Source organism: Mycteria americana, chromosome 5, assembly GCF_035582795.1.
Source record: "Mycteria americana isolate JAX WOST 10 ecotype Jacksonville Zoo and Gardens chromosome 5, USCA_MyAme_1.0, whole genome shotgun sequence".
NCBI classification, from domain to species: Eukaryota; Metazoa; Chordata; class Aves; order Ciconiiformes; family Ciconiidae; genus Mycteria; species Mycteria americana.
This window is the reverse complement of record NC_134369.1, coordinates 55,128,245-55,139,472: the sequence shown is the minus strand read 5'-3', so window position 1 is coordinate 55,139,472 and position 11,228 is coordinate 55,128,245. Positions and strand designations below refer to the sequence as shown.

General features: G+C 43.6%; 1 protein-coding gene across 2 annotated transcripts; it reads right to left on the bottom strand.

Annotated features, from left to right (window-relative positions):
* Positions 1–1,636: 1,636 nt before the first annotated feature.
* CALM1 (calmodulin 1) lies at positions 1,637–11,206 on the bottom strand. 2 transcript variants are annotated; one of them, XM_075503429.1, is made up of 6 exons: positions 11,102–11,206; positions 7,946–7,976; positions 6,888–7,031; positions 4,687–4,793; positions 2,976–3,111; positions 1,637–2,748 (listed from the first exon to the last, which is right to left on the bottom strand). In XM_075503429.1, the coding sequence occupies exons 1-6, from the start codon at positions 11,102–11,104 to the stop codon at positions 2,720–2,722; spliced, it is 450 nt and encodes a 149-aa protein (XP_075359544.1). In that variant the 5' UTR covers positions 11,105–11,206; the 3' UTR covers positions 1,637–2,719. The 2 variants fall into 2 exon arrangements, with proteins under 2 accessions (XP_075359544.1, XP_075359545.1); XM_075503430.1 differs by lacking the exons at positions 7,946–7,976; positions 11,102–11,206 and adding an exon at positions 7,633–7,724.
* Between the last annotated feature and the right edge of the window lie 22 nt (positions 11,207–11,228).

Sequence of the window (11,228 nt, the reverse complement as noted above, 5' to 3'; positions counted from 1 at the left end):
ATTTGGAAAAAGCCAAAGCCACACACACACACTCACAGGAAAAAAAAAAATAAAAAAAAAGTCCTTGATGACACCATTTCATTTCTCTAGATATTCACTATGCAGAAGGGAACAGAGCTAAAGTCCTGTACAGAGGATACATTTACTCGAGGTTGATGTGGTACTGAAGTCAGTTAATAATTAGATACCTCCAGGCAGATTCAGTTACAGGGCATACCAACACTGCACACTGCCAGACAATTTCTAATCAAGCCAAGAACCTCTTGCAGGAATGAGGTCTCTTTGCTAGCAAGCACAGAGCACACTGAATAAGCTAAAAGCAGCTGTTCTTAAATGAACTACCCTACCAACCGTGAGTGAATGACAAATAGATGGTAAGAAGCATTTACCTACTAGACAAGATCTCTCTGCACACTCAGGCAGAAAAGTAATTAGTTCAGAGCAGCAACCATTGCTCCTACCTTGCCTGTCTCTTGAGTACGTTCTCTTTAAAAGCTGGTCTACAGAATCAGTGCAGCCTCTCAAGCACTACCAAAGTAGCAGTTGGCAGCTGCCATGCAAGACTCTACTTTCAAATGGTAGTCAGACATTCCCATTATCATAGCCAGTTTGCTAAGACAGCGTACACAGCCATAGCAAAAAGCCTTTGCAACAACTAGAGATCTAAACAATTGCCTACATTCAGCCCATCTAACTTTTAGGCACTTGGTTAAGGTGTCTGGGTCCCCAGTCCCCAGAACTCCTCCCACCCCCCCGGAGGGGAAAAAAAAAAAAATCACTGAAGGCAGATAGTCTCAATTGCCTTCTGGGGGTGTCTCTTGACCCCCACTGAGCAAAGCTGCATTTCAAGCAACCAGTTCTTAACACAGGCACCTCAGTTAGACAGGATGAATGGAGACTTGCATCCCTTTCAAGAGAGTATCCATACTCTCCAAAACCAAAGGCAATTAAGCAATTATGGTTTGCAACTCCAGTTGTGTTTGGAAACAAACTTACAGTCAAGTAATTAACCTGTAGTCCGTCCCTCCCTCCCAAACATAAAAGCCTTCCACATGGAGGCTCTGCTATTTAAAAAAAAAAGAAAAAGCATTCTTCTTTCAAACAAAGAAGAGTGGACACAGCTGCTTTGCCACTCATTCATGAGGAAGCTGAAGGATCAGAGAACACTTACTCAGAGACCTGGAATGACTAAGCACTGCTAGTGCATGCAAAGCTGAAGTAACAAGATGGTTTTAAAATTAACCCTAGTCCTCTTCTCCACCCCACAAAATTCATGCAAGTGTTTGAGAAGATAGTCAAGACATAATAGCCCCACTTTCCAAAAAGGCTTAAGTTTTTTTTTTTTTTACATATTGTAAAAGAAATGTCCTTTTATTTTCTTTCTGTGGGTAGAGAAATGCATTTTTGGCATGTTTGAGAACCATAGATATCTATGAAGTCCATGCTGTTTAAATTCTCCAACTAGTTTCTATAACCTGTCAAAAAAACATAAGCAACCTATACATGTTTTCCCCAGTATTGCCATGCATGCTCAGAGCTCTTCACTTTAGTGAAATGAGGTGTTACTTCTGTGCTGATAGTTGACGAGTCAGCATTACACGACTTTGAGACCAACTAAATTAACATTGTCGTAATATGAAAGGCAAGCACAAGTTCATTTATTTATAGCAAAGGTCTTGGGTTACAGGAGGTCAGTTCTTGCCATCTTGAAAAGATAGGGGATAACTTATTGCATACATGTGCATTATAATTTAGCAGCAAGTCATTCATAGAAACACTTCCCTCCTACTGCTTTTTTGGTTTATCATCTCAATTATATATATATTTTAGCTTTACAAAGCATTTAACACCACCTTTAAGTTAATGGTCTTTTATTGGAAAAAAAGACTAGCATTTACAACTTGGAATGGACATAAATTGTAATATCTTGAACAGCAATGTTGATAGTTGTGCTGAAGTCCACAGGCTACTCCGCCAGCTCCAAGTCATGGTACAGAAGGTTTTAAAAATATGAGAGTCCAAAGATGCTCCCTTGGTGAAGGTTTCTTTTAAAAATTTTGTGAACGGTAACAGCCCGACACCCGTTTCACTATAGTGCAATGCAGACAATGTTAAACCAGTATTTTAACACAGACATGCCATCCATAGTTAAGATCATCGTATTTTTGGAGCACACTGCTACGTACAGGAGAACCATTCAACCTTTAGGGCATTTTCTCTAAGTTTTGCATCCTTCAACCATTTTGCTGCATACCATCCTGAGGTATAAACCAATTTTAAAGTAAACCAGCTATGACAATTTATACTACAAATTGAACTAGAATCCACTGTTGAACAAAAGAGTGGATCTTTTAGGTTGTTTTTTCCTTTTAATACAAATGTCTGACTGTGCTCAATTGTCAAGCTGCATGCATGAAAAACTGGCCAGCCCAAACAGTGTAATAGTCATTAGCAAATGGAACTTTTGAGTTCACTAAGTGCTTCCTTTTTTTTTATTTTCAAGGTAGTACAATTATTTATATTGTAAAACTGATGTTTAACTTTATCTTTTGGGGACAGGACCACCAACCATTACATGCAGTTTGTGGACAGAAGGTATTTTGACATTCAGTTTTGCTATACAGAAACAGAATGAATAAATGAACATTTTTTTTGCAAGAGGTAAGTAAAAGATTCAATTTGATTCTTCTAGAGGAAAAAAGGTGTAAAGGAGGTCTCTTCACTTTGCAGTCATCATCTGTACGAATTCTGAAAAGATAAAAAGTCACTGATTTATTGTCTCCACAGTCTTCAACTGGTAAGTCTTAAATACACTTGGCATAAAAAAAAGCCCCTTTCACTGCATGTAAGTTTTTGTCCACAGAAGTGGACAACTGAATAAACTGGTGTCTCAAATACTAGAAATTAATGCCCTACACAACAGACTTTCACTCAACCTGAGTAATGGTTTTGAGTCAAGACAAGCATCTTCTTACCTTCATAGTTGACTTGCCCATCCCCATCAATGTCTGCTTCTCTGATCATTTCATCTACTTCTTCATCTGTTAGCTTTTCTCCTAAGTTTGTCATAACATGACGTAGTTCCGCTGCACTGATATAGCCATTGCCATCCTGTGAGGAAAGAGTTGCACAAGATCATGATCAACAATCCTGACATTAACTCTGAAACTACATCTAGGTTTCCAGTAACTGCTTCTGAAATAGCCTTACAGCACTTGGGACAGATATACAGAGCTGATACACTGTATAACCCTGCAGTATGTACTAGTCCCATTGCCTTACAAAGTATGCATGCCACCATATCCTTCTATACAATTATTGAATAATATTCAATAATTCTATACAATAGAATAATTCTATACAATATAGATATATTCTATATTGTATAGATATAATAATTCTATACAATAATAGAATAACTGCATGCTTGATTTGTAGCTGTGATAAGGTACTTTTAATACTTTTAAAGAGCTTTCAAAAATAAACCCAGAAACAAAATGTTTTGTTTAGTCTCTGCTGCCTAAGCAAGGCCAAAAAAAAAAAAAAAAACCAATTTCCCCACCAGCAAGAATAAAGTCAGCTTTCTCTTCTGTGTGTAATACTACCTCTATAACAAGACTGCAGGTGGCTAGGTTAGGTTTCTTGGATAAGATGATATAGAACAAACCTTCAAAGAAAGCATTTAAATTCTATTCAAAAGGAGTTGTGACAAGCTTCGTGGCAAAAAAAAAAAGACACTTCAGTGTTCCCATTAATAATATCCAAACCTAGAGCTCATCCCTAGCCATTTCAGAAATTGTCCTCTTCCATCTACAGGAAGAATACACTAGCTTAGAGCAAGGGTTCATACGGCCATTACCAGTAGGTAAGCTACCTCAGTGGCTTTAAACACAAATCTAGTCTGCAGAAATAACCCCATAGGGTAGATGAAGTACTAACCAAGCAACTGAACATTTCCTCTAGCATGTTTTCCAGTGAAGTACTAGAGACTGCCACTTTTTTCCATAAAAAGGAGAAGTAGTGAGGCCTTCTTCCACACATGCATGTGTATCAGCTTAGCAGCTGCATCAGCCATTGCTCAACACAATTCTCTTGTAACATCTGTCATATCCAAGCAATCCAAAGAGGGGAACCCCTGCTCTAGAAATAATTGACTTTCATCATGTATGCCCAGGTATCCTTAAAGACAGAGGGACTTGAGCTCTTAAGTTTTCCTGAAAGTCCACATCTTGAAAACAGAACATGCAATACTTCATGTCCCTCTAAACACTGATGACAACATCTTAGCTTTAAAAGCTTCCATATAGTATAAAATCTTGTACATCCATGCAAACATTCCCTCATTCCCCCAAAGGCAGAAGGTACAGAAAAACACCATCCCTCCATTTCCCCCCTCCCCCAAAAAAACCCACCCCACAAGCATCAAGTTCTGCTCATCTCTGCTCCTAAGGAACAGCCAGAAAGTCTTCCTCATGGATGAGCCTCAAGCTTAGACCTGCTGTGTAAAGCAGGTAGAACCAGCCTGCAACAGTCCTGGTTCTGTTTCCAGAACAGTCCCTGCTCTGTTTCCAATTACTCTGCTTCTACTATATGACTTTTTTCTTTCTAGGCAAGAAGAGAGAAAACACGAAGGAAAAAATGAACATCATTACTGCTTCTAAAGAATATTTGTACTTTTATTAATACCTTGTCAAAGACTCGGAATGCTTCACGGATTTCTTCCTCGCTGTCTGTGTCCTTCATTTTTCTGGCCATCATGGTTAAAAATTCAGGGAAGTCGATAGTGCCATTGCCTTAATGAAAAGAAACTTCCAAAAATTAAACTTCTATGCTTTTCTTTATAAAAAAAATCTGGCATTTAATTAAGCCAGGGACAAGACTGACAGATCCTCTGTAAACCATTCCTATAGAAAAACTGGATCTTCTCCCTCAATTGCTACCACTGCCTTTTTGCTATTACAATGTGCAGTAGCCACTGTCACTGAAGTGATTTCAACAATGAAATCAACTGTTGCCTTCTCTCCAGGTCAAACCATACCATTTGCCACCCAAGTTGCAACTAAAATGTCGGTCTGATGCTTCAAGGTTAACCAGTACACTAAGACTTATCTTTACTTCAAATCACTCCCCAAAATTAATCATTTAGTTTCTTTAGAATCTCCTAATTGCTGTGGGAGATTCCAGAAGGGAATGTATTATAAAGCTGGCACCACAAATCCAGGATATCTAAAATTTGAGAAAATTACACTTCACCAAGCTGCTCAAACACTTGTTCCTTGTTAAAAATCAACTTCCTTATCAACATACATCATACACCATGGAAGTTATGCACCATTTTAAGGGACAACAAGGATCTGCAAATTCCAGTGACATGAGAAAAGCTGCTATTATTTGGTATTTCTGATAAGCTTAGCAGGAGGTGTTCTTACAGGTATTTCACTGCAAAACTGAAAATCCCTGGTAACATCCAGGCCTCACCCCTAAGATTTAAGTTCTTCATTCAAAGTAAGGATTCAAACTTCAGGCTGCTCAAAGCTGAGAAAAGTGAAATAGTGAAGAAACAAGTTCTTTAAAACAGCAGAAACTAGATTTGTAGTGGGGATTCAGCCCTATATGCCAAAAAAACCCACATTAAATAGTTCACTGTGCAACTAAGACCTACCCAATGCTTGAGGGAAACATACATACTCATTGGGTAGGTATAGCAAAGAAGCTAAATAATGCAGTTTAAGAAAACCTTTGCAGCTTAGGGATTCCAGACTGAGACATACATAGCTATTTATCATCATGGCCAGCTTTACCAGCTAAATCTGAATACAGGTCTTGTACACAGCTTTGAAAAATCCTCAATGAACACGTAGAATAATAGCAGAGCATTCTGCCATAAAACAAGTTTAAACAGATGGGCAGGCATACTTATCTGAAGTCCTCAGTCTCCTTTCATTTTTAATCTACCAGTGCAGCATTGTGGACTGCAGCCTAGAGAAGCCACTATACACAAACTCTACATAGCACCACAAACCCTGAAAGTTTTTCAGTATCTGCATCCAAGACTTAGCAGTTACGGTCAACTTACACTTTTAGAAAAGTAGTTGCATTAATGTAGTCTGATAATCAGATAATCTTCACTCTTGCCAATACACTTTCACTCTTCTTTTACAGATATATTAGACAAAAATCACAATCACAACCAACATACAAGATCAAGGCCTTGACATCACTGAGCAAGGGAAAGTATTTTTCCTTTTTGTAACTGCTAACCTGTCTGGAGTCTCAGAAACAAGATTGCAGTTACCCTTTCTGGCATCCACTTAAAACAGTTCTGATAGAAAAACCTTCCTGTATCAAGTCTGCTTTTGCCTCCAATCCCTCCCACCTATCTATTAGTGATCTAATACACTACATTAAGACTACACAGTCTCTCCCTGTTGTGTTTTCACTTCTTGGAATTCAGCACTATTCCACTCCTACCACATTTTTGGCCTTAGACAAAACCACAGACATTAGTACAACTATTAAGACTGACATGGGTTGATGAAACATGTATAGAAAAGATGGGTGGAAACACAGGTTAACAGCAGGTCAGGGCAAGTCAGATAGCAATAGGAAGCCTGTCACCCATAAAGTTATGCTGTTTGTCTTTAATATTTTATCTCTGCTAATTCTCTTTTTTAGATTCTCACGAATACCGCTAGCATCTTTGACTGCTGTGCAAAAAGCAATCAAAAAACTGACACCCCTCTTGAGTTTAGATTCTATCAAGTACTTTGAAACTGCTTCAAGAGATCAATGTCACAGAATCTTCTCTATGCAGTCCAAGCCCAGGTGGGGAGGTCATACATACTTAAGAAGATCACAGGACTAGTAACTACCTTTCCAACACTTACCATCAGCATCTACCTCGTTGATCATGTCCTGCAATTCTGCTTCTGTTGGATTTTGACCCAATGACCTCATGACAGTTCCCAGTTCTTTTGTTGTGATAGTACCATCACCATCTTTGTCAAATAGGGAAAAGGCTTCCTTGAATTCTAGAGGCAGAAACAGTCCCAGTGTTTAGTAACATCACCAGCATGAGAAAACTGCATACTAAAAATGCACTCCACTGACAATGCCTGGTACAATTTTAAGAAACATTTTATCTAACTGTCCATGTATTCAGAGAATTAACACTCTCAAATTAATAAAAAAATTACTTACAGTACCAACACATAATTTGCATAGTATATTCAAACTTATTTCATGTGGCTATTATCTGCACTACAACTCTAACACATTTCAACATCATCTTGCTTGAGGCACAGTTACACCATAAAGAGCAGCTCCTTGGGATAAGTGAAGGGACCCACTGGGTTCCCCCTTCACCATTACCAGACTTACAGGAACAGTAAGTGTTGTCATTTACCTCTTATTTTTAAGGAAGCAGACAATAAGAATTGATGTCAGCCACAAGTGGGTGACTGGTCTCCAGGTCAAATAATACTCCTTCTCCTAACCAGTTTGAATTACAGACACTGTTAGAAGTTATTTAAGAGACAGTGCCTTATATTAATGTGTAATAAATCCATTTTAGGTTTATTTGTTGTCATTTATTTCAAGTTTATCTTCACTTTACTAAAAAGAAAAGAGTACCTAGGTCTGCTTTGGCTCCAAGAAGTTCACTTGAGTCTAGCAATTATTTCTGTTTGCAAGAAATCTAGAAGGACTTGGCTCAAGTCTGAAAGTCTAAAAAAAAATCATTATCTGTAGTCCAAGGAACAACCAGTCTAAATTAAGAGGCAATAAACCAGTAATCTTCTAGAATTTTTTTTTTAAAGTGAATGCTTTTAAAAAAGTGTTAGTACAGATCTGAAATTGTAAAAAAGTTTTCCATTATGTTTGAGATAATATGTTTTTAGTCACAAGGAGTTAGGAAAAAATAATCATTTCTCATCAAGACACTTACCAGCAATCTGTTCTTCAGTCAGCTGATCAGCCTACATGAAGAATAGAACATTTTAGAATATTGTTTACCTCTAGCTATGTCAAGCCACGAGACACTTCCTTTAGATTTCAGTAGCAATTTATCATTGCTTTTACAAAGCCACTTTCAACCCCTGGAATTCTGCCTCTGCAAGGAGATTCCATTCACCCACACCATGCAGCCATTTCCAAAAGCATATAAGCTAACTTGTTTTGAAACTGCACATAAAGAACCAGACATGCCATCCTTCAACTTGGAGAATCTGATTTGGTCAAGTGAAGGACACAGGGCAGGCTCCTTGCAATTGGTCAGAGAGGCATGAAATCCTTGATGACATGTGTTTGGGGTTTCACATCAAATCAGATGTCATTTCCAGCACTATAGTGACCCTAATACTGCGTGGGGGTATTTGCACATTAGTGGGCTAATGACAAGTGTGCCACCTAGTGATCTAACACTACTGAAGTCCACCCTCCCCACCACACTACATCAAGTATTAGCCTACCGTAAGCTTAATTAACAGAAAGGACTCTGCTATGATATTAGGAGGAATTACTACTCAGCATTATGGAGATTTTTGCCATCTCTGACAAAGAAAATGCCAGTTTTCAAGCAGCACGTTATTGTTCCATTCAGCCAAGCAGTTTAGGGTGCCTCACACTGCTACGCAGGTTGTTTTATACATAATTTTAAGTAGCAAGGTTTAAAATGCCTGCTCATGACCTTCTGTACATGAAGAGGCCACTGCTGCATCCAAAGGTATACAGCTCAGTAGGCCATTAAATGGGCTTTCCCAGAGCTTCACTGTGCTAACCACATCCTTCCAGAAGCCTCTCCCTTCTGTATGGATATAGCATCACAAAAAGCTCCGCTGTTTGGAGTCAAAGGAGCTAACCAGTTCCTTATGGAAAAATACGCGTTTTCCTAGTAATTAAAAAAGAAACACCTGGATTTTACATGCCTAGTCACAGATACTGGAGAATACAAGGTACTAACTCCTTTTAAACTCATTTTGTTGGACAGCTTTTACTAATAGAACAGAGAATTTTGTAGGTCAGAGAAAGCAGGCATATTGTAACCCTTTTGTCCTAAAATACTGTTATTCAACTATAAAACCCACTTACTGCAGTAAAGAGCAACAAATAAAATGTAGAACTAACAGGCTATACAATCTATTAAGCTCTTGCACAGGGGAATAGTGTAAGGTTGAATGCCTGCTGTATATGTTGAGTGACATACACAGATTCCACCTGTAAATAGGTGTTGGGGTTGGTTGTTTTTTATGCTTTAATGTCTGTATGTAACGATTAAACAATTCCCCATCTGCACGGGGGGGGGAGGGGGGAAGAAAAGAATAGAAATACTGAAGACAGTTCAAATTTAATAAATCTTCTTTAGTAACAGCAGAAAACTTGTGTTCAAAATCCAGTTCGACTTTCTGCACTCTCTTTGTGGTTTTCCAGAAAATGCGAGGTTTTACTTAAAGATTATCTAAGGAATTTACATAACAGACTCAATGCCCTGCAGAACAGGAAACGGAGCCACACCTCGGCAAAAACCTCCAGCCCACAGCACCGGCTCATTGCCCCATTAGCCGGAGCACACTGGATGTTTCTAAAAATCGGATTTCCAATTAAAAAACACAGCCTCGCACACAGCTCGATGCCAGAAGCACACGACCCGACCCTAAACCTCCATGGGGTTCACCTTCCCGAGCAACAGGCACAACCACTGCCCGCCCCAGCTGCGGGACAAAGGTACCCAGGGCTGGAGCCATCACCCCACCCAGCCAAGTCATCAAATCCTGTCCTGGTGATGTCAGCCTTCCCCGACGGGAAGGGGAGATGGAGAGACAGCGCCGAGGAACACCCAGATTGCCAAAATGCGATTAGAGGTCAGCCTGCAACTGTTTCGCCGCTCTCGTAGGAAGCGCAAAACCGCCGGGAAAACCCCAGCCCTTCCTCTCGCCCTCTTTTGCGGAGCCCGGGCTGGCACGGCAGCGCCCGACGGCCGGGGATGATGTGAGCCGCTCTCGGAGCCCACCAGCGATGCCCTTCGGAGGGCGAGGCGGAAGCTTGCATCGCCCGGGCGGGGGAGCGGGAGGCTCGCAGCCCGCCGGGCGCAACAGGCGCCCTTCCCGGCCAGCGGCCGGCAGCCACCCACTGCTGCAGTGCGTCCCCGCTTCCCCTCCCTCTCCAGCCGCCGGCCACACCGCGTCCTCATCCTTCAGCCGGCAGGGCGCCTCGGCTCCGCAGCCAGCCTTCCCCATCCCCTTCCCTCCCCTCGGCGGCGGGGGCAGCGGCTCTTCCCCCGCAGCCCCCGGGGGAGCGGGAAGGCTGCGCTCCCCCCGCCGAGCCCCCCATGCGGGCATTGGGCCGTTTCCAACCGAACAACGCGCACTGCGCCCCGGTCCCCCCCAGCCGGGGCGTGCGCGGGGGCCGGGGAGGAAGAGGAGGAGACATGATGTAATGCAGACAGCGATGGGCTTCGCCGCGGCTGATGCGTTTTTTGGGGGGATGGGGGGGGGCCCGAGGGCGCAGTAACTGCAGCGCGGTGCCCTCCCCCGGGCCGGCCCCCCCCGCTCCCTGCGCAGTGCAGCTGGTGCCGGAGCCCAGCGGGATCCTCGCCCGCAAACCCGCGCCCCGCCCGGCACGGCCCCCGCCCCGCAACGCGCCCTGCCCGGCGGAGGAGCCGCAGCCCCGGGGAGACGCGCCCGGCCCTTTCCGGAGGGGAGCGAGCGCCGCATGCGGGGGAAGGCGAGGCGGGGCCGCGGCGGGAGGGCGCGGGACCGGGGCGCCCACACGGCAGGCCCCGGGGAAAGGGGAAGAAAGCGGCGGAAGAGGAAGGGCCGCAGTTCCGCGGCTATCCCGCGCAGCGCGGCGGGGGGGGGGGGGGGGGGGGGCGGCTGCAGCCACCAGCCCCGCTCACCCCGCGGGCATCCGGGCGGGAAGGGCTGCGGCCTCCTGCCGCCGCCGCCGCCTCCTCCCCGTGGGACTCTCCCCCACCCCCCACCGGGGAGAGCGCGGCTCCGCCGACCCGACCGTCCCCGGCTCCGCACCGAGCCTCCAGCGAGCCCCCTGCGCGGCAGCCCCCGCGGCAGTCCGGACACCCCGCGCTGCGGTCGGTCGAGCTACCTACCATGGCGCGGCGGCGGCGGCTGCACGAACTGCGCGACCACGAGCGGCGGTGGCTGCTGCCTCCTCCCCGGCGCGGCTCGGAGAAGTGCTGGGGGTGTGAGCCTGCGCCGCCCCGCTATATATGTAGG